The sequence below is a fragment of the Dromaius novaehollandiae genome, chromosome 2 (assembly GCF_036370855.1).
Source record: "Dromaius novaehollandiae isolate bDroNov1 chromosome 2, bDroNov1.hap1, whole genome shotgun sequence".
NCBI classification, from domain to species: Eukaryota; Metazoa; Chordata; class Aves; order Casuariiformes; family Dromaiidae; genus Dromaius; species Dromaius novaehollandiae.
In genome coordinates this window covers 144,807,707-144,830,945 of record NC_088099.1, presented here as the reverse complement: position 1 = coordinate 144,830,945, position 23,239 = coordinate 144,807,707, and the positions used below count along the sequence as shown (strand labels likewise).

The following is a 23,239-nucleotide window of genomic DNA, read 5'->3' as shown; positions in this document are numbered from 1 at the left end:
TGATCATGAAGAAATCACCGTCTCACAGCAGTAAGTGATCATGACATTGTCTGAATATAAGAAAATCTGTGGTAAGGGTGGTCCTAAAAAACGGATCTCAAAATGAGCCATTCTTAGAGTTTATAATTAGCTTTATGGTGGAGTGTTGTTAATCTACTTGTTAACAAAGCCAAATTTCAGGAGTTGGTAAACTAAGAATAAGTACAAACTTCATAGCTTAGAAGAGTTGGTTTTGGTTGAAGATCCTTTACATAAGGAATTTAAGAGCATGGTTTGATTAAAACTGAAAGATATTTCAAGGGCATGTTGCAATAAAAAAAAGCAAAATCAGAACTGCTATGGCAAAATAGTGCCAACCTTTGTGTTTCCATTACAAAAGAGGAGGAATGTGGAAACAAAAAGAAATACTAGAGATAAATATTGTCTGGAGAGGAGAAACTGAGCAAAGCGGCTAATAATTTGAGTTAAATACAGACAACAGTAGGACATAAATAGCAGAACAGGACAGCATATATGCTGCAATCAACAGGGGACACAGGAGCATAGCTGTTAAAACATGTTGCTACAGTTCCAGAGTGGGAGTATGAATCTTGCTCTAGAATCACACTGGAGCCCTCTTTAAATCGCTTAGCTGTAAATCGGTAACTGCTCATCCTAGCAGAGCAATCCAAGGCAGATGCACACAACATTAGCCATATTAATCCCTGGCTGCTGTACCAGCTACTGCAACAGGCATGTTTTTAGCCATGCTAGATGGGTTAGACATCTAGGTTTAAGTGATCTTTGACTTAACAGCAAACTCGTTGCTATTTCTAGTAGCTGTATCACCATGTTTTACAGCAACCTTGAGGATGCCTGCATTTCTCCCTCCCCTTTAAAACTGCTTGAAAGTATTTCTGCTTTGAGGAAAATATATCGGAGAAAATGCAGAGATTTCACTTTCCAGCATTAGCAAAGTATATCATTATCATAACATTACTGAAAGTATAAAGGAACTCTGACATCAAACATGAGGCTTTCCATAATTCTTGCACAAATTAAGTATTGCTGTTAAGACTTTTGGGCTGGCAGATGATCTTGACATTTGAGCCTTAAACCAAGTATGACAACTGCAGGTTATACTGGATTTGGACTTGCAGCAAAAACAAGTGAAATATCATTGATGATACTTACGGAGTCATATATACTAGATGAGGAATACTTAAACAACAAAAGCGCTATAAACTGCCAAAATTCCATTTTGCACCCCCACTTCTCACCCTTCCCCAACTGAAACTAGTACAATTCTTTGGAGTAGCTGGAGTGTGGTTAAGGAGAGGAAGCTATGCTTGTTTGCATGGAATCTGCTATTTCCTCTCTGCCAAAACACTTGTTTAAAGAAGTCATGTAATATTTCTATTAAATTGTAAACGCAGTTGACAAGGAAATGGCCTACTGGCAGGACATTACCTTTGTGGCAGTGCCAACCAGCCTACAGCAAAACAGCGCACATGATAATTTCAACATGCATTCCCAAGGAACAAAATTGTACTTTACATAAATACCACAGAACTCCAGCAACATGTAGAAAAAAAATCAATGAAAATTTACCCAAGCTTTCATGCTTGCCTATATCAATTCTATGTCATAACTAAAACAAAGTAGGAAAGCATCTACATATGTCCAAAAGTCCTGTGAAGTTATATCGTATAACACTGGAAAAACTATTGCAGCTTAAATCTGTGTATTTCTTGTTAACCACTGTAACAACTCACTAATAAAAATTAAGAAAAACTGAAGGTATCAAATATACAACAGAGTACTAACTGCATAGAAGTCCTTAAAGACCATAATGTAATTTATTAACAAGAACACGTGTTCTATGCAACCCAGAATTGTTTTAATTTGGCCTTTGATAGCATTCATTTGATTACAAGAATTAAACAGATTCGCAAGCTTTCAAATTCAAGCAGTGACCTTTGGTTTATAAGCAGCTATTGTCATGCTTATAAAATCCTCTCTGACAATGTAGCCCTTACCTTTCATCAGCTAGTACAACTACACACAATTATGTTAAAATGAACCCAGGCATAATGAAGACAATTAATTTAAGGGTACAACTGAAAAAAAAATCCAGCATGATCAAATTAATCTGTAATCAATATAGTTCTTAAAAAGAATTTTAAAACATTAATTCATCTTAAGTTAAATTTGCCACTAAAAACAAGCTTGAGAGATGATTATCTTATTCTTCTCAGCTTCATCTGAAGTATTTTCAGTTTGGACATCGATTTTAAAATCACTAATTCTTGGAAGGGGTGGGGGGGAGAAGGTGCAGGACAAGTACATTTTGTTTCCAAAATGATGTAATGTTTCAAATTACAAGACAGTCAGTCACCAGCTTTAATTGTATTGCACATTAAAAAAAAAACCTTCAGAAAAATGTCGCTTCTCTAACGAAAGCTCAGGCAAACCAAAAACAAGAACCCAACAGCATGAAAAACACCTGAATTTATGTATGCACTACCTTAGGTAATCATGTATCTACAGTACCTTCTCTCTTGATAGTGGTGATTGCCCTATATCAAGATCAGGTTATCTGAGACATCAACAGAAGAAAACTGAACAGATAATCCAGCGTGCATGCCATTCTTATAACAAAGCACACAGATGGAAAAAACATTACTTTAACTATATAAAAGGCCTTGTTCATACCAAACGGAATTTAGATGTATACAATCCTAGAACTGAGTATTTATAGAATAGCTATACTGGTTTAGTATCAATAGCTCATTTCAAAAAACCAAAATCATGACCAACAGTAGCAGCAGCAAACCCTACAGAAACATTTTTTCCATAAACTTCTCAAAGTAATTTCTTTATAACTCCTACTTCTCAAAAAACTACCAATTCTATTTATATTTTATTTTGCAAAAAGTAAACTAATTCAGTAACAGACTTTAAGAGTCAGTAATAAATAAAACCTGCTCAAGGCTATTTATGTTAGCAGTGCTCACATAGGACAATTCTGAATTCTTTTCTTGCCCACCTTTACTTGAAAACTGCCTTTCAAAGGAGGATGGCCTCTTGGTGATGCAACGCTGGAAATGCAGGTACAGCCTGAAACAGGCTCTATACATTGTCTTCAAGTCAATTAAGCACATATTGCCTTAGTTTTCTCTCTCATGTAGAGACAAGAACACTTCAAAACCTTGCAGATACATGTCAAAATACAGGCAAACTACAGTAAATAGGAAGTGAGATAGCAAGTAAAAAAATATATTAAAACTTTGTCCATAAATGTCCAGTTCTGAGATTATAGGATTAGTATTTTATACAACAAACAAGAACCCCACTCCCATCCACACTTACCCTCATTGGATGAATATCAGCATATGGAGGCTTTCCTTCAGCCATCTCTATTGAAGTGATACCAAGGGACCAGATGTCTGCCACACAGTTATAGCCAATCTCTTGTATTACCTCAGGAGCCATCCAAAATGGAGTTCCTATAACAGTATTACGTTTTGCCATTGTATCCTGCAATTATATTATTTGGGCAATTAAAACAGGAATGCTTATTTTCACAGACTTGACATTAATTCTACATTTAAATGTTAAATTAGCCACCCAAACATCAAACTGCAATGACTTCCAATTATGATCAAACTGATTCAGTCTGACAGCCTACTGAGGCCAAATAGGTGACAATAACTAACTCTCAAATAAGACTTTAAAGCAGGATCATCCAGCACTTTATGTAAAACAGATTATAATAATAAACAATTGAGAACTAAACAGCCTTTCAATATACAAAAAACTCATCATGACAAAGAATGTCAGCTCTACCGCCAATACTAGTCACTTCTTGGACACAAAATTCAAGGGAGAAGAAAAAGAGAAAAGCAAAAGACATGGTTAGGAGCATTAAAGCATTTTTAAATGATCTTTCCACATATACTTACTGTTAACTGGCCAGCAACACCGAAATCAGCTAATTTTGCATGCCCCTCAGTGTTAAGAAGGATGTTTCCAGCCTTTATATCTCTGTGTATTTTTCTCATAAAGTGCAAATATTCAAGTCCTTTAAGAGTAGATTTAAGAATAGTTGCAATTTCATCTTCTGTTAGCTGCAAGAACACATAAAATTATTTTTATTTTCAGATATATGCATACACAATGTGTATATATTTAAACTATTTAAGACATGATCAGGTAAGCACTACATGACAATTCTTATAAATACACACAAAAAAGTACATATAGACAGGAATATTCTCAAGAGCACTTAAAATTCAATCTCTGATCTAGCAACTTGATCCACATCGCTACATGCCTACACACACCTCTGGAGTCCAATTAAAGTGAGTGAGCTGCAAAACTAGAGAAGGGACTGACTGATGCAGATCAGGTGGCGCAACAGACAAAATGCTCTTGCCTGTCGGTCAAAAATTATTACCCTTCAGACACTGAAGTCTTCCATAAAAACTGCTGCACAGTTTCAACAATACACAATTAACATTTATCACTAAAATCATACATATCAATTGACAAGTTACGCATTACCTTTGTCAAAACAGCTAGCCACCACTGGACTAGATAGCACACACCAGAACACTTCCCTAGGGAAGAAAAAAAGATAACCCTTTCTCTGTGCTAGGTCAGAGCCAGTCCTCAAGCATTCAGGCCCTTAAGTTAAGCGCTTGCACAACAAACTAGCCGAGTCCTACATTTGGAAAGAGATGAAAGGAATGCCATGTTTTCTTAATTTCGCAAACTCCCACATATGAAATGCCTGCTAAGTCTACAATTAGTATTATCAAGAATCTGCTTTTGCCCAGGGCAATTTCTAATTACATCACTTAGTTTCTCATTGCTGGCAATCCACAAATCAGAAAGGATGCAATAAGAGCTTCCTGGCAAGAACAAAAAACAATAAAACAAAAGGCAGAGTATTACTGTATACCAAAAACAGCCAAGTAGTTATTTACCACAAAGCCTGCTAAAAACGAATATTCATCAAGGACACTGCTATTTACTCTCTGTAGAAAGACAAAGTAGCATGCAGAAATATAAACAGTCATAAAACTCTCAACAATTACCAACTAGTTAACAGGCTTCAGTAAAATTTTGTAAAGTAAGCTATTATTTTTAAGAATTTAATTTTATATAGAACACAAGTAAATGCTAATTTTTGAAAATAAATATTTCTCACTCTGCCTGAGCTCCACACTGATGCAAAGCTGTAGAACTATACCTACACAGACGCTCCTAGGACCTTCCCAAAAATCCTACTCAGCCCTGAAAAAGGGAAACAAAAATATCAGGGTACTGTTATGCTGGAAGGTGCCAATAACCATTATCACCTGCTCCTTTGATCTGCAGACAGGCACAGAAATGACTCAGACTGGATGCCACCCAGAGCTAGGGGCTCTCTCTTCCACCACTCTTTCTTGTTGCTGCTGACACAAGAATGGTCTCCAAACTTGGAGGTTCGTTAAGTAACCTGCACCATTTTGCAACTGCTACATGACCTCCTCATAGGAAAACATATTCATATTGAATGTATGGCTTTTCAATCTCAGATACAAATACCATATGCTTTAAAGCATCTTCCAAGAGTCTTAATTACTTTGCTGTTCATGGAAGGTTGCCTGTTAGCTCTTAATATTACGTGTAGATAATCCACATGAGCTACATTATATTACGTTACCATTGCACTGTAAGGTTACATAATTGAACTAACAGGAGTCCTAACACAGCTGGCCCTGAATATATTTGATAAGTAAGACACTCTACATTTTAATAAGCACAACTACCACTATGTGAAAATAATATAACATGTGACTTTCAAAGTAGCTACAGCCTGTTAGTATCTTCTGTTCTCTAGAAAACATGAAGCTTACCTGTTCATAAGAATCATCTATAACCATGTTGAACTTTAAACATGTTCTTTAATAACAACATGGCCTTCAGTTACCTCTGAGAATTAACATAAAAGGAATTCAAGTTCTAAAGAGCCTAAACTGTAAAGTCAATAATACATTTTGCAAAGTTATACCCAGCATTTTTTCACATTGTTACATCTGTTGTTTATTTTTCAGTCAGGATGAACAGAAAGATACTCTCATAATTAGAGTGGAAGAGGCACAATAAAATTGAATAGAAACTGAAAAACAAAATCAAAAAAATGGAAGAGTAAGCCAAAAGCTGTCAACAGGGAAATCTATTAAAATCTGAAAAAACATCACAAATGAAACATTAAGAACTCTTTTGCTTGATTTTATTTTTTAAGCAGACCAAAAAAACTTCAATTTTAAAAGTAGAAAGAAAAAAAATTGACTATTAAATACCTACTATAAATAAAGAGGTAGTATAAACTAGATAGTCTAAAATACCTCTCTCATTTATTCCATTAATACATTATAGAATTCATATAGCATCACAAATAATGCAGTAAGCTGCAAGTATCAACTGCCAACAAACTGACTGGCACTTCATTACCAAAGAAAAGGCAACATGGTCCAAAAAATTCAGATATGCGTATTTTCATTTATCTGCTTCAGAACTACATGGACTACTGAATAAATCATCACCTAGCACAATTATCTTAATCACTTTGGATTAACATAATAGGAACATGCACGCTTCCCTAATAAGTGCTCACAGAGAAACAATGAGAGCAAGTCTTTTGCACATGCCATACCCCAGAAAAACTCAGATTTTGACTGAGATTCTGGAATAAAATAAAAACACAATTCATCCTACATGACGCAAGTTTTCAAAAAAATACAGAGAATCTATTCATGTAACTGAATTACTGCTCAGTTAAAATACATTAATTTTTAATATAAGAACTAAGCAAGTGAACCTGACATTCTTAAAAAGCAAGAACCTATAAAATGGAAGAGGAATGCTCAAATTAGGCCGCAAAACTGGGTTCCAATTTTTCCTTTCTCTACTTTCACAATTCTACATAGAAATTAAATTAAGCAATAGCAGTTCCTTCCAGTTTCAGTTTTGAAAGTGCTGGATACACCTCCACACCTTCCCTCTGCACCACACCAAAAAATCCACCAACCAGTTCTCACAGTCACTTTATAAGCCAGCAGAATGACTCAAGAGAAGGGAAAAAATCATTAGTCAGCAAGATTATCTGCACTTACGTTTCAATTATTTAACAAACAGAGCCACTTCCCTATTCCTGCTTCAACCCAGTCCCATAAAACCTGGGTGTGGAGCCAGGGCACAGTTACACACATACTTAGTTAAAAAGCAGTGTCAAGCTCCAGTCCTTCCTGTCACTGAAGCCCACAGCAGTCATTCCCACCCCATGCCAGCCCTTCCACTGAATGACTGTGACTGACCCTGGTAAAGACGAACCCGCTTGACAAATTATTTTTCAAAGCAACCAGTTCCTTGATTCAGTTCATAGCACAGCCAACGAGGGTACAACAAAGGCAGCTCAAGCTGGTGCTGCTTTCCAAAGGAGCACGTGTGCAACCATACCCAAAGAATCCCACTGCCTTTCACACCGCTTCCCTGTGCCAGCAGAGGAGAAAATTGAGGATGACAATAACTCCACGCACCGTTGCCATCGCTGACTGCCTCTGCAACACATTATACATTCCCTGCCAGCCATTTATCTCAGATCTTTCACCGTGGTTGATCTTCAACCCTTCCATCTGCTGGCACACTGCTCTAAGCCTTTACTTGTGCTACGTCTTTAAGCTCGCTGCTATGCTGCTTCCAAGGACTGTACACCATGAGAACGGAAAACTCGGTTATGTACAGCTCAAACAAGATGGCTTTGCTGGCACTGCTCTGCCCCCAGGGAGCGGAACTGCCCACCTGATCTGGAACCAAGCCAGAGGGGACTCAAGCCAACTGTTAAGGTGAACTGAAGAAAAGGCAGAAGGATATCTGAAGAAAAAAAGCCCATATTACACAAGCTCACAATTCTCTGGGTAAGTACAGTAAAACTGTGATTATGTGAAGACTCACTCTAGATACAATTTACAAATTCTGGCCATTAGCAAATACTCTTTCATGAATGGTTTATGATATGCTGAACACAACACCTTCTGTCAGAGGTTTGCCAAATCTATCCCAGCTGAGAAACACTGCAGTATCCGTGATCTCTGATGTCTTCCATGCAGTTAACCCTGAACTAACACGTATCAAAAGAATGATCCTGAGCATTAACAAACATACAGGGAGATATTCATGGAACTTAATGCCTGTTTTGGTCTGGAAACAAGCATTATTTGCCTTGTCTAAAATAAAGATGAATTGTGTTTAGAAAGTTCTGCAAATAATCTCTCTTCAATATGGTGTGCTCCTAAAGAGGCAAGTCTCTAGTTTTAGTTCTTGAAAAATTAGTGGTTAAGCCACATCTTAGGGTCAACTCTGGATAGAGGAGTGCTTTTGCAGCTGCGTTGCAAAAGCTAGCTCTTGCAAAGGAGCAGGTAGCAGAATACCTGTACCAAAAGGCTGTCAGAGATGCTATGGAGTGAGAATCCAGGAAACCAGAAGGAAGTGAGTTCTGGAGTACTACAGCCCAAATACACCATCTGGGGACCATCGGAAAGCTCCAATAGGGCTCCATGAAACAAAAGTAAAAAAGTAAAAATAGTTAAGTAACATCTATATGTGTGTGTGTGTATATATATATATATAATGGTCATAAAAAGAGACAGAAGTGAACATAGTCTATAAGAAGTAAGCACAGCATGAGTAATTTTTAATCAGGAATAGCAGTAACACAAAAGTACAGGAGAAAAGAAGAGAGAAGAGGTTTGCTCTGCCTCACAGAGCTTTGATACTCACTACACAATCCCAACCCTGGATGCCTCTGTTCCATCCATTTGTACTTTGTAAAATATATAACCATCATCTATATAACTTGATGCCATTTCTAAAGAAATCATTCCTGCTTATATTATTGCTGCAAAACATGACCCAGTGTATGCATAATAGAGACAAAATATTTAATATGTTAACATTTAGACACATAAACAGACTTCCAGTCTCATTCAAGGGAAAAAAAAAGTGTGCTCACCTTTCCCACACAAGTTCTTTTCAAAAAATAATGTACTACCATATTAATCATTAATATGCAATCACAACACAAGATCTTAAGTAGTTTTTCAGAATCATCTGCTTCTTGATTTTTATGCAATTTAAACATTCAACATATTACAGAATATATTCCATCTAAGCACACCATTTCAAACACCTAGAAAAATAGCAAGTTCTGCAGTAGAAGTACTTCTAAAACTACAGACAGTCCACCTAAGAATTACATTTTAACATGCATTTTATCATTATTTAACTATGTCAGTGCTGAGTCATAGGTACACCATTTCTACTTTTATTCAACACACAAAACAGTGTACAAAAAGACACAGTCCTACATTGTTTCTAAAGAGGTAAGAGACCAAAACTGTCTACTGTAGCTGGTTTTGCACAGCGGTAATGGTATTTAAATGTTTTATATTAGCATCCTTTACAACTAAATCATTCTATACAGCAGGGTTAGGTGCATTTAGGCCAGTTTGAATAATTCAGGGTTTTTTTTAGTTGACTGATCTACATTTAAGGCTTGTATGTCACCCCGAAAATAAATTCCTTAATATTTAACTGCTAAGGAATATCCAACAACTTAGCTGAGTTCTGTCCAAACCAAAGGTAGTCCTCTTTCCTCCCTACGGCTATACAGTTACCCTGTTTTTGGATTTTGTAATGCATTCCATATTTCTAAGCTTGTATTACAAGGACATGATCCTGAAAGTCAGATTACCCAAAAGCATCAGAGGCATACGTCCTCATCTTCACAAGTTATGAAAAAACATCTTGTTGGGAAATCTATAAAGATACAAGATTTTTTAACCACAAATTATGATGTATAGCTCTTTTTTTATACAGTACACAGACTTGGTGGCGCATGAAGTAACTTACACTTGGTGCAATTCATGGGAAAAGAAGAGGCAGGTACTTTTTGAGCCTCCTGATTGCTGGAAGCAGCAAAAAGCCAAAGCACAACGAAACAGATCTAAAACTTCTGATTCGTGTCATTCATAGACAGAGCCTACAAGAGTTATATAAACTCTTAATATCCACAGCAAAGTACTTCCTAACTGAGCCTCCTCCCTTCCTTCCCGTAACTTACAGGCTTTCCTCATGAGGACAGTTAAAAGCCACTAGAATAGGTAGTGTAACGCCTATGTCCCTGGAAATGAGTTTCAACCTACAAAAGAAACTACAAACTACAGAATCAGTACATAACTTGGCTCAGCATAGCAAACAACTTGCCATTTACTTAATACTCTGTACTCACTAGTCTTAGCACTAGTTTGATGTTGACATACAATTAAAGCCATTGACAACACACAATACAATTAAAAGAAATAAAACTATTTAGTATCTTAATACTAGGAATAGGTTACAATCAGTGTTGCTATCCTGATCAGGCAGCAAGTATGTTTCTTAAACTGTACTATTCCTAGAAGGTCAAGCCATATGGATACCACGTTTCTTCTTAGAGCAATTGATTGATTTGATGCTAAGCTTTTGAACTTACAGCACCACTCTTCCACCAGCATAACACTCCCTGTATGTTGTACATTCATATGATTTCGCACTCATTATCTTCCTACTTCATTAGTTATGTCAGCATCCTCATTTAAAATCCAGAGGAACATTCCTGTGCTTGGTGTCTTTGGCTAGTTGTCATCCTGTACACTATGTCCTTTTGATGGATTGGTAGTACCCTCTAAACATGAGTGAGCTATGAAGCAGCTTCAAATCCTTCATCAAACCACATGTAAGTTATAAATTACAATGAATGAGAACGATAAAGATGGACAACGCGACTACCTACACAAATAACAGAAAGTATCAGATCACTGCATGTGAACGGACCGATTAGACCAAGCACGCTGGGTAGGTCCACTTCCACGGCAAACAAAGGGGCCTGGGAATAATCATTCTTTCACCAGAATAAGCTATGAGGTTCAGACATCACTGACCTTATAATCACAGACCTCTCTCTCCTTCATTTATGTGAAGATAAGGCTGGACTAAGGCTGAGACAGGGAAGAAGAGATGACAAAGTGACTAAGACTCCTTTCTCACTTGTAGTAACTTACAAACTATACTTCAAATAAGGCAGGAAGCTACAGAAAGAGAATTACGGTTACAACTCTAGCCTAAGGCCAAGGCTAGATTCTGGATCCCACTCTGTCTGCTATAAACTCCAGTGAGACTACACTTTCCTGAAGCCAATAATTAATTACCTGAGCTTCACTTTCAGAGCAATTACCTTTGAGACTTCATTTTTAAGCAGTTTTGCACACTCTGAGTGAAGCCAGTGCTCTTCAAACAAAATCACAGCCTGTATGTCTTGAGTGAGGTACCAAATCATGACATTTAAATTAGTTATTCCAACAAGGTTTGGTATTAGACTTTCGGTAGTCAATACTCTCATGCTAAGGGAGATAATCCCTTCCTCTTCCTATATTAAAACTACAGGAACACTTCAATATTATGGTAGTGGGAGGAATAGTGGTAAGAACTCACTATCATAGAGGAATTACTAACTTTACTGAAGTATAATAAACAAGGCACAGGATCAAACAGTATATAATGAAGGCAGTGAGGTAGCAAATGTCATTCTTCTTATTGAACACAAGTCATTCTGCACACAAAATTCACATGAAAAAGCAAGCAACAGTAAGTATAACAATGATAATTCACAAGAACAGGGCTGCACAGGTGTTGAATGGTGCTGATATTTTTTCAGATTTGAGTTTTTTACTAGGTAATCCACGTAACAAAAATTTGGTAATGTTTCTTGGATATAATATACAACAGACCCTCTTTCCTCATCCCTTAACTTAGCATTTTTATACTATACAAAATAGCACTAAGGAACCAGAGTCCTTTACCCGTAGTTTGAAAATAAGCCTAGGTTATAAGCAACAGTAAATTATTTGATTCACATTTAGTGGCTCCTACACAAAACTGTTTCAGGAAATTGTAGGCATCTCCCCTGAACCCATGTTCAACATCACTTGGCACTAATTAGGCAATATAAGGAGATTAGAACTGAATAGAAGATGGAAATTAGACTCCTTAAATCTTCTTCATCATTACCAAGCTTTAGATTGCTAGGAAAAAGAAAAATCTCTGAAATACTAAATTGGCTAACCAGATGCTGACCACAACCTTGGAACTAGTGCAGAACAGCACAGAGCCTCTTCAACACTATACTAAGTACAGTGACTATGATTCAGTGGCACAAAGTCATGCATTTGTCACATCTACACACAATTGCGACCAGCATCAATGTAATTAATTTGGTTCTTCAAAGTCATTTTCTGACAAAGTACTGTGATTAGGGTCAAAAACTCCAATGGAAATTCTATTCACAGATCATTCGAAAGATACCACCATATGCCTTTCAAATAGGAAGCACCAACTTGAGCTGTGACCAAAAAAAAAAAAAAAAAATCCCAAAAACCACACACAGCACCCTACTCTTCACAATGATATAAAACATATCTGCAGTTAGATCACTTGGCTCACAAACTAGATACCTGTTCACAACACTGCCTTTTGCAGCTCATCTACATTGACCCCAACAATACTGCCAGGGGAGGCCTCGAGCAATCAGCATGAAAAGAACAAGGGTCCAAGTGGTGGTGGGTTTGGTCATACCAGTCAAGGAGAAAGCCTCACGCAGAAGCGGATGCATCTGCGGATCAACACCTTGCAGCATGCCTGCTGTCACCAGCAGAACATGACCACAGGATCCTCAGAAGAATGAGGACCGGTGGGGAGAAGCAGGATCCACTAACAAAGGAGGGGAAGTGTATTTTTACCAACAGGCTTGCTAACTTAAAAACAGCTTTCAACTAGGTTCATCTAGGGACAGAAATCAAAGCCTTCAGCTACATGGAGGAAGCACACAATGAACAGGGTTTGGGAGCAGGTTTTCTTGCTCCCCTTGAAAAAGCAGGGCAAGTGAGGGTACATCTGAATTCCTGTACACAAAACCAAATAGTCAGGGATGCAAACAGGAGGAACTAGCAGTCTGTGCACAGTTGCAAAGCTACGATGTCACTAGAATTAGAGACATGATGAGATACCTCACACAACCAGAGCACTGTGACAGATGCAATATAGGCTCTTTACATGAGACAGACAGAAAACATGGTGGTAGAGGGCTGGGCTGTACACAAACAAGCAATCTGAATGCACAAAGCTCTGCTATGGAATAGTTAACAGGCTTGTTGAGAGCTTATAGGTCAGGATCAGAAGGGTAGCCCAAAAGGAAGAAGTCATCGTGGCATCTGCTACAGACCACCCAATCAAAAAGACAGTGGATGAAGCATTCCTCAACAACTAGAACTCCCCCCCGATCACAGCCTCCCCCCTGGCTCTCATGGGGGAGTTCAGTTATCTCAGTATCTGCTGGGAAGGCAACATGGCATGGCACAAGAAATCCAGAAGTGAGCTGGTAACAATTTTTGCTGCAGGCTAGAGAGGCCAGCTAGGGTAGGTGTTCTGCTGGATCTGTTACTCATGAATAAGGAAGAACTCACCAGGGATGTGACAGTCAGTGGCAGCCTTGGTAGTGACCATGAGATGGCAGAGCTTAAGATACTGAGGGAAGTGACAGAGGCAAGTAGCGGAACCAGATTTCCAAATGGCAAACTAGTTTGTTCCAGGAACTACGTAGGCGGGATGCCATGGCACACTGCCCTGAAGGGCAATGGAGCCTTGGAGAGCTGGTTCATCATCAAGGGCAGCCTCCTCAGAGCACAAAACAGTCCATCGCAATGTACAAGAAAGTGAGCAAGCACAGCAGGAGGCCATCTTGAATGAACAAGGAACTCCTGACTGAGCTTGAATACAAAAAAGGAAGCTGGTAACAGACAGAAGTAGGAACAGATGACCAAAAAACAAAGAAGCATTGCCCAGGCACTCAGGAATTAGGAAGGCCAAAGGTGGGCTGGATTTGAAACTGCATAGCAATATGGAAGATAATAAGAATGGCTCTATTGGTATATATGCAGCAAAAAAAGATCAAGAAAAATGTTGGCCTGCTGCTAAACAAGGTGGTCAACCTATTAACAAGGGACACAGAAGCTCCTCAACAGCTTCTTTGCCTCAGTCTTTAGTGGGGTCCCTCAAACTCCCAGACCTCTGTGCCTAGTAGCAAAGTGAAATGAGCTAGGAATTGCACAAGTAAACTGGACAAGTACAAGTCCATGGGAGCAGATGGGACACATCCAAAGGTGCTGCAGAGCTGGCTAATGCCAACCCAAGCCTACTTCCATCAGCTTTTAAAAAAAAAAAAAAGTCACAGCAATCAGAGGAGTTCCCTTAAGACATCATCTTCAAAAAGGGCAAGAAAGTACAGGCTGGCCAGGTTATCCTCAGTCTCTGGGATATTATGGAACAAATCCTCACAGAAGCCATTACACGAACGGTAAGAAGGTGATTAGAAACAGCCAGCACAAATTTACCACGGGGAAATCATGCCTAATTAACTTGACCACTTTTTTGTGAGGATGATGTGAGAGCTGTGGATGTTGTCCACCTTTCCTTTAGCAAGGCTGTCGATACAGTCTCCCATATCTTTGTAGCCAAAATGGGGAGTCATGAGCAGATGGGCAGACCACAAGATGGGGAGAAGTAACTGGCTGTACTGCTGGGCTCAGTGGTGGTTCAAAGACTAACAGCCAGGTATGAGTGGTATTCTTCTGGGCTTGATACTGGGGCCAATACTCCAACAATCCAGTACTCTAACATCTTCATTAACAACCTGCGCAATGAGCTAGAATGCACTCAAGTTTGTGGATGACACCGCATCATGTGGAACTGTGGATACACTGAAAGGCAGAGCTGTCATTCAGATTCAGGCTGGAGGACTTAAAGCACACAGCAAATATCATTAAGTTTAACAGAGTTAAAGTCCAGCACCTGGGACAGAATAACCTCATGCAACAGTACAGGCTAGGGATCAACCAGCTCGGTGACACCATCTCAGAAAACGCTCTAGGGGTCCCAGGAGACAAGCTGAACGTGAAGCAGCATTACACTTGCAACAGTGAAGGCCTGCCATATCAGTAAGCTTGGCCTTCATCAGGAAAGCACTGTCAGCAAGACAAGGTGAAGCAAATACTCCCTTTTAATTAGCGCTTGTGAAGACAAATCTGGAATGCTGTGTCCAGCTACAGGCTATTGTAAAAGAAATATTGACAAAGTGGAGAGAGTCCAGCAGCAGGCCAGGAAGCTGGCTGGGGGCTAAAGCAAATGAGGCACGAGGAGAGGCTGAGGGAGCAGGGTTGGCTTGTCTGGAGAACAGAGGAGATCTTGATGCAGTCTTCAACCATCTAAAGGGGGAATACATTTAAAAAGAAAAAAAAGAAAAAAAAAAAAGACATTTCTTGGAATTGCCCAGCAAAAGGAGAGGAGGCAACAGTCACAAGCTGTAGCAAGGGAAATTCCAGTTAGATGCAAGGAAAAAAGAAACACACAGTGAAAGTGAATAAGCACTGGAAGGCTGCCCAGAGAGACTATTGCCCAGAAAGACCTTTGCAGATTTTCAAAACTCAGCTGGACAAGGTCCTGATCAACCTGACTGAACTTTGAAGTTAGTCTTCCTTGGAGCAGGAGTGTGGATTAGATGGAATTCCAGAGGTCCTTTCCAAGCTAAATTATTCTGTTTCAAACAATGGCAACAAGCCATTCACCTCCTCCCTCACCACCTCCAAAATAAACATTCAGTTTCAAAAGAGGAACCTTTCCTTTATCTGCAGTTTTCCTACATTTCTCCCCTTTCTTCGCCACAATAATATACAGCAATAAATCCATCTCAACTTTAAATAGATTCTTTTACTGTAAAAGAAAATATATAGAGAGGAAGGATACACTGTTCTAGCCTTAATGATTCTGGTTTTAATTCCTTAGGATTAAGACAATTTTTATTGTCTAAATTAGAATTTTATATGGTGAGGGATTGCCTCAAACTGAAAAACTGAAAAAGAAATTAGCAACTCATCTGATGGTTTTAGCTCTATGACAATTTTTGGGGGGGCAGGGAGGAAATGCATTGTGGGGAGGGGGTAAGGTTAGACTTCCATCTTTTAGCATTACAGGAATAGGGCTTTGAGAGTATTTTGTGATGTTCAGTGTGTATGGGACGCCCACACATGATTATCCTGATTAAACACCGGTTTAAGTAGCTACCTTTGGTGGGAATGCATTAGCACAGATGATCACATAAACACAGGATGAGCAAGAATTTATGTTATTGTTTCAGCAACATAAGGCTGACATTACTTAAAACTATATACAAGAGGAAAAAAGGCTTTGCTTATGTTATGTAATCCTAGCAATCTTTTCTTTGAAAAAAAAACTATAGCAGCTCAAATTGAAAGACATGAAGCACAGGTGCAACTTCTGCCATTGAAATCCTCCCAAATCTGGGGGGTTGGAGTCCTTGAATATGAAAGTACGTACCTTGTACATGTCAGGGGAAAAAAAACAAAAATAAAAAACAACGAAAACACCGCAAAAATTCTGTCTCCCTGTTCGCCACTGAACATACAGAAGCCACTCTCAGCTTTCATCAGCAACCAGATTGCAGAATGAGATCATTAACAAAAGTAAATCTTGTGAAACCCAGCAAATATGTCCTTTAGAACTGAAGTAATATGTTGTCAACTTTCTTACAATAACCATAATTTTAAAAAAGACGACCAATTACATAATGCTAAACATTTTACCATAGCCTGACTGCCAACAACTTTAAGACAGCCTACAAAAGAGCTCTCTAACATCTTAAGCATCTACCTAGAGTAATCTAGGTGGGAAACTACAGGAACCTTCCAGGAAGCTAATTCTCCTTAGAACTGACCAACAGATGTTCATATAACCCTCAACCTTCTATGAAAATAAATTGCTATTAATTAGTTGGATATTACAACAAACAATACAATGTCTGAGAAAAAATAATTGTCTTCAGAGCAGCTCTTGAATACTGTGCAAATGAACACAAAATCTCAAATTACATAGTACTTTTAACAGCATATATAGTGTTTATTCACTGAGTAAGCATGATCCATTCTGCACACTGACACTGAATCCTGCAGAAAAAGGGGGATGCGAGGATAATAAAAAGTATTTCATGCTGCCCATGTACCAGAGGATGAATCAGAATTGCACAGTGAATCTTATTTCAGAAACCTCCCAACTTCTGAATGCTCTATTTTGCAGCCTTAATTACACACAATATATTAATTTGCTTTTAAAATAACTACTGTATAATAGCGTAGCTCTAAATTGCTCTTATTTGATGTCATTTAACCAACATATCATATCCATTTCACTTCTGGTGCACAAATAGTTCTTTTTCTGAGACGGAAACTGATGTTCTGCCATGAGCTCATTTCCAAACAGGCTGACAAAGGGCTGAAGAAAGCTCTATCAGTTTGAGATTAAGACACCACAACCAATTTCTGAGGGAACCTACACTGCTACTCTAAAGAACTGAGCAAAAATAATTCTTAAAATTGAGGTAGTACCACTCAGCATTTATGTAGCAGCCAATTGTTCAGAAGGCCTAGCAACAGAACATGGTCAGGAGCAGATCCCGGATGGACTTGTCCACTGCTCTAACTTCTGACCACTGACATCAGTAGAACAAGTTAACCAAGACACAAGGAATTTTGATCTTGCATAAGGACCTAGCTGGCTATAAATAAATCCATGTGAGATTAGGAAGGGCAGTTATTCTACAATATACACTGGTTAAACTGAAAAATGTAACAGAGATTTTAGGCCTTAGATATCCAATTCGCAGGTGCAAGTCATATGTTTTAGTGCTGCAAAGGCCCAAAAATTTACGCTATTTTAACTGGAAAATTAAGAATACCAAGAAGTATGACTGCTTAGAAGTGCAAAGTAACGCTCTTATGAGCAAAATGTCTTTAGCCCAAAGTGGTAACAAAGGTGTGCCCTGGACCCCTGTGGTATTGTATAGGGAAAGTGTAATCAGGCATTCAAGCACAGCATTTAAAGATATAGATACACTGTGCATTTAAATTGCTGGCATTTAAATGCATGAAAAAAGTAACTAGCTAAGAAAATAAAACAGATGCATGGCTAAAAACAACACATGAGGCAATATGCAAGTAACTGATTAATTAAAACCAATTAAATAAAATTGGTACATAAAGGAAATTACAGCTTAGACACAAGATGCTAGACCTCTGGACCCAACAGCATGCCATCCATATAGCAGCACACTGCTACACTTGCTAGTTACAACGCTGTCCTGAACAAGCAGGTTTCATCTCACAAACCCACTGCCCAGCACAGCTATATGGCAGGCTACAGCTGACTGAGTTTGGTTCATGAAAGAGATGGGACTAGAATCACTCAGCTGATTGCGATCAGCAGATGAGCAAGTGCATCCTAGGTTATCAGTAAAGAGGCTGGTGTGCCAATACTCCCTAAAGTGTTAATAGCAGCCAGCAGAACCTAAGGTATAGCTTCATATTATAATTATCTCATTCCATTGCAGGCTGCCACTGAAACTCAGTCTCATTCCTTCTTTTCCCTCCCCTTCCCCACTGCTCATTCCTAATGCCTCTCTTGCATCAGATCTACCCAGTATTTGCTACAACAGGAGTAAAGTCACCTCACTAAGAACAGAGGGGGAAAAAAAAGAAAAAAAAAAAAACACGAGGCAAGCAAACAAAAAACCCCAACCAACCTAGAGGGGAATCAGTTTCAAAAAAATAAGTAAAATGAATTAAAAAGAAAATCATATCAGCAAGCTTATCCAAGCTTTCCCTGGAGCCACATAATCACTTGCTTTGAGGCACAGAGGAGGTAGAAACACCTGAGCCAGATTAACTGCCCTTTTTGGCAGCTACCCAGAGTTCAACTGTGTAAAATAGAAGCACATCCCAAATCAGGCATTGTGAAAAACAGACAAAACGAGATAGACAGCTTTGTTGCCTTGGACTGATGAGCATCACACCTTAGATAAGCTAGCAGACAGCATCACAGACTTGCTCCAGCATTGCTGAATCTGTCTGGCATGCTATAAAACTCTGGAGCAGAACTTGAGGGGTTGATTTAACTTCCAAAATTGTGGCTTTGACCTCTTCAGCAAGAAGCTGCTCCTACCAAGCCAGAAACTTTTGGACATGAATAAGCTACCAACAGTCATCAGAAACTGCCTTAACTCTGGATTCTGCTCCCTCCTTTTTTGCTACATAACAGTGAACCAGCAGGTCGAGGGAGGTGATCCTCCCCCTGTACTCCGCCCTGGTGAGGCCACATCTGGAGTGCTGTGTCCAGTTCTGGGCTCACCAATACAAGAGAGACATAGAGCTACTGGAGCAAGTCCAGCGAAGGGCTGCTAAGATGATTAAGGGCCTGGAGCATCTCTCTCTAGAGAAGAGAAGAAAGGCTGCGAGAGCTGGGCCTGTTTAGCCTGGAGAAGAGAAGACTGAGGAGGGATCTTATCAGTGTGTATAAATATCTGAACAGAGGGTGTAAAGAGGATGGGGCAAGACTCTTCTCAGTGGTGCCCAGCGATAGGATGAGAGGGAATGGGCACAAACTGAAACACAGGAAGTTCATCTGAACATGAGAAAAAACTTCTTTACTGTGGAGGTAACTGGAATTCCAGAGTATGGGAAGAGGTTCTCCAGAGAGGTTGTGGAGTCGCCTTTCTTGGAGATATTCAAAAGCCATCTGGACAGGGTCCTGGGCAACATTCTCTACGTGACCCTCCTTGAGCAGGGGTGGGGTTGGACTAGATGATCTCCAGAGGTCTCTTCCAACCTCAACCATTCCATGATTCTGCAGTTCCTCAGTTTCTTCTTCTTAGATACAGAAAAGCAGGAAACAGACCTTTTCCTTGGCCCATCCATAGTCTTCATCCACACTATGACAACTTTGGAAAACTGTCATGAGTGTTTGGGGCTACTGAATACACATTCTGACAAAATAAGGACCAACCCCTCCATAGTGGAGCCATTTATTTTTTCCACAAATGAACTATTTAAGGTGAACCACTGAATACTCCAAATAGCCTCATTCCAGTAACATTGTCAGGCATTTTCCATTACACAACAGTCAGAGTAATTAAGTCACTGTTCCAGAAAAATCAAGAATGCAAGTTCTCTTGTTCCTCAGTCATTATACAAAAAATATATGGTACTTTCAGTCTTGCAAGTTATGGCAGCCACTAATGGGATGTGCACCAGCTTTAGCTTACTAAGGTAGCTACCTTTTTCCATGTAGACTTAAATATAAACAGTTAAAATTGCTTTTAATGGAAATGTAATTAAATTGTATATAGGTTAATTAAACCAATTAGAGCTTTTTCAGAGAGCCTGAAACAACTTGCCAGGGAGGGCAAGTAGGATTGAAAAGGCAAGACTGTAATTTTAATAGGTCACACTTAAAATAAGGCTACTGAAGCAAATTAGAGATGATACTTCTGTTTCACATACTAGAAATAAAATAGCAACTTTTTTTTCCACTTTTAAATTTAGTATGTACAAGAATACACTTTCAAGCACAATCCCAGAGCACAAGTCAAATCCTTATTGTTCCTTTACATGAACAAGGGGATATTGATGGATTTACACAATCAGTACACTACCCATACTACTTTCCAGTGAAGACTCTGAACCACTACAATTTGTCTGTTGTTGTGACTTGAGAATATTTTCCACAAACTCGCCACACAAAGTTTGTAAAGACATGTGCAATTTTAAGCTAAATTTTTTTGTTTAAATATAATGTATAAATACAATAGCAATTGTCTGTCCAAACCATCTTATGCAAACAGAATACAAAATAGCTTCCATATTTACAGAGGAGTCAACAAAAGGAGGCTGAATGGCAATCATCAGTATCTATGAAATAATATTCAGCTTTCAGAATCTCTCAATATTTCATATGAGGCAGGGAGATGTCAAAATAGGGACTGATACAGTTTTGGTGGTACAGAAAAAAACTGCCCAAATCCTCCAAATCCTGCGAGCTGTAGACATGACAGGTGAGAAGAAGAGGAGTTTGCTTTGCTTTTTTATTTATCTACCAGAACAACACCTGTCATGAGCCAGGAAAAAAAGGTCTATCTAGCCCAGTAGTCTGTCTTCAGCAGTGGCCTACAGTAGGTACCTAGGAAAGAATATAAGAACATGGCAAGTAAACAGTGACACTTGTCTGCTTTACCTACCCATCAATCTGAAGTATGCAGATTTCCTGAGCCAGATATTCAAAATGTGTTCATCAGCCCTCACCATTTTTCCCATGGGCTTGTCCAATTGCCTTCTGAAACCAAACTCTTAACAGCTATACTGTCTTTTAGAATTATATGGTGGACCTCATCACCACAAACAGAGGAAAAAAAAACTCTTTCAAATCTACTACAAAGTGCTCCCTTGTTTGGTAACAAACAGCAGATAACCAAGTCTTACTCACTTCCTTTGTGCCAATTATAGTTTTCTAAGCCTTCATCATTTTGCCCTCTTTTTCCACATAGAAGAGGTCTAATTTATTTAGTACTTCCTTATAGAGAAGTGTTCTATGTTTTTGATCATCCTCACCACCTTTCTCTAACTTCTGTAATTCTGTTACATCCTTGGCATATTTAACACCCCCTTTACTTATTTAATTATTGCTAAACATTAAGCTGAAGTGCTCAGGAACCTGTGTCTAAAGATTCAACCCCTCACCCCAAGCCAAATGCATCCCTTCACGTTTACCCATGCTGCTTCTCTCAGACAGACATGCAGCATCAAAGTCCTTCTGCAAATCTCTCCTTGATTTTACTACTAGCCATACTCTATCAGCATTTCTATCCTGTTTCCCGGAGAGGATAGCACAGACCCACGTAGGGTTCCCAAACTGATGATTTATTCTAACCCTTTCTTTCTCTAGCTATAAACCACTTACTCTATGAGAAGACTTCCCATTAACTCCATTGCAGCCATGTTTGTTCAAGAGTCTCTGGTGTGAAAGTCTGTCCAAAAATCTTTCAACACTAGAATATATCTACACCAGAGTTACTTACATGGCCAACCACTCCTAAAAAAACAAAAGAGACACACACCAACACACCACACACAAAACACTGCTCTACTAGGCATGCACGGCATGACTTTCCTTTACAAAAAGGTATGTTGACTTTTCCCTGCTACATTTATCCACGTATCTATCGATTCTATTTTCAGAGTAAATTTTCTGCTATCAATTCTTACCATATGAAACAGGAATGGGGGGAGAGTTAGTTTCTCCGATCATCAGTATACATTTGCTCCAAGACTCTTTAAATATCATTTCTCCATCGAGTCTCTAGCACCCCTATCATGTCAATATTCTAAGATATCTAAAACTGGATTGCCCAATTTTTCAATCTGTATAGAAACACACATGCATATATACATGTGCACGCACACACTTTTTAATAAAGAATTCTAGCTTTTTCTATAAAGACACATACAAGTTTTTTGCTTATTTTTCTATATCCTGGTTTAAATAGAACCTCACTAGTTCTGGACTAGTTTGCATCATCTCCTGTTTGGGCTACTGATTATTATCCTACCCTTTGGATAATATACAACCACAAGAACATCATTACTAAATGATGCAAAAACTCCAGCAGTGTACTCCCCTATATTTTTTGGCTTTTCCACAGTCTTCAGTTCAACACAGCAGTCCTGATGCATTTTAATTTAAAATGAATGTCATCCTTCCCAAAAAGGTTCCCTCTGTTCTGGACATTACACCACTTCCTAAGAAATCCAACTCCATCTTCCCTTACATCCTTTTTTCCTCCTAAGCCTCAGCACTATTTCCTCTCTCTGCTCCCACAGGTGGTACAAAGAACATTTCAGAGTGTATTTAAAGTGTCTTTACAAAATGTAAAAAAGCTAGTACATGCAGGGTCATCTTACAACACTTGCTAGTGAAATAAATACCTTATGCTACTGCCCACTACTGGAGAGAACAACATCAAAGCATTTAAAGAATATTCAGCATCTACAACAAAACCTTTTTCAGAGAAACTCTTTCATAAGTAGAGCTAACAAAGACCGTTTCCTCCAGGCTTGCATCCTCCTCTACATCACTTCTGTCGTAACCTCATTGCAACTCCTCCCTACAACTCCCCTTTCAATTCTCTCCCACATTCCCCAAATGGCATCCCTTTCCCTTC

The 23,239-nt window shown here is 38.8% G+C and overlaps 1 protein-coding gene across 3 annotated transcripts in view; it reads right to left on the bottom strand.

The window, feature by feature from the left end:
* The window catches only part of STK3 (serine/threonine kinase 3), a 145,880-nt gene that overhangs the window by 110,751 nt on the left and 11,890 nt on the right, over positions 1-23,239 (bottom strand). For all 3 annotated transcript variants that reach the window (XM_064507681.1, XM_064507682.1, XM_064507680.1), the window contains exons 5-6: positions 3,945-4,109; positions 3,352-3,519 (exon numbers count right to left, since the gene is read on the bottom strand). In XM_064507681.1, the coding sequence (XP_064363751.1) occupies positions 3,352-3,519; positions 3,945-4,109 (333 nt within the window). The remainder of the gene's footprint in view (positions 1-3,351; positions 3,520-3,944; positions 4,110-23,239) is intronic.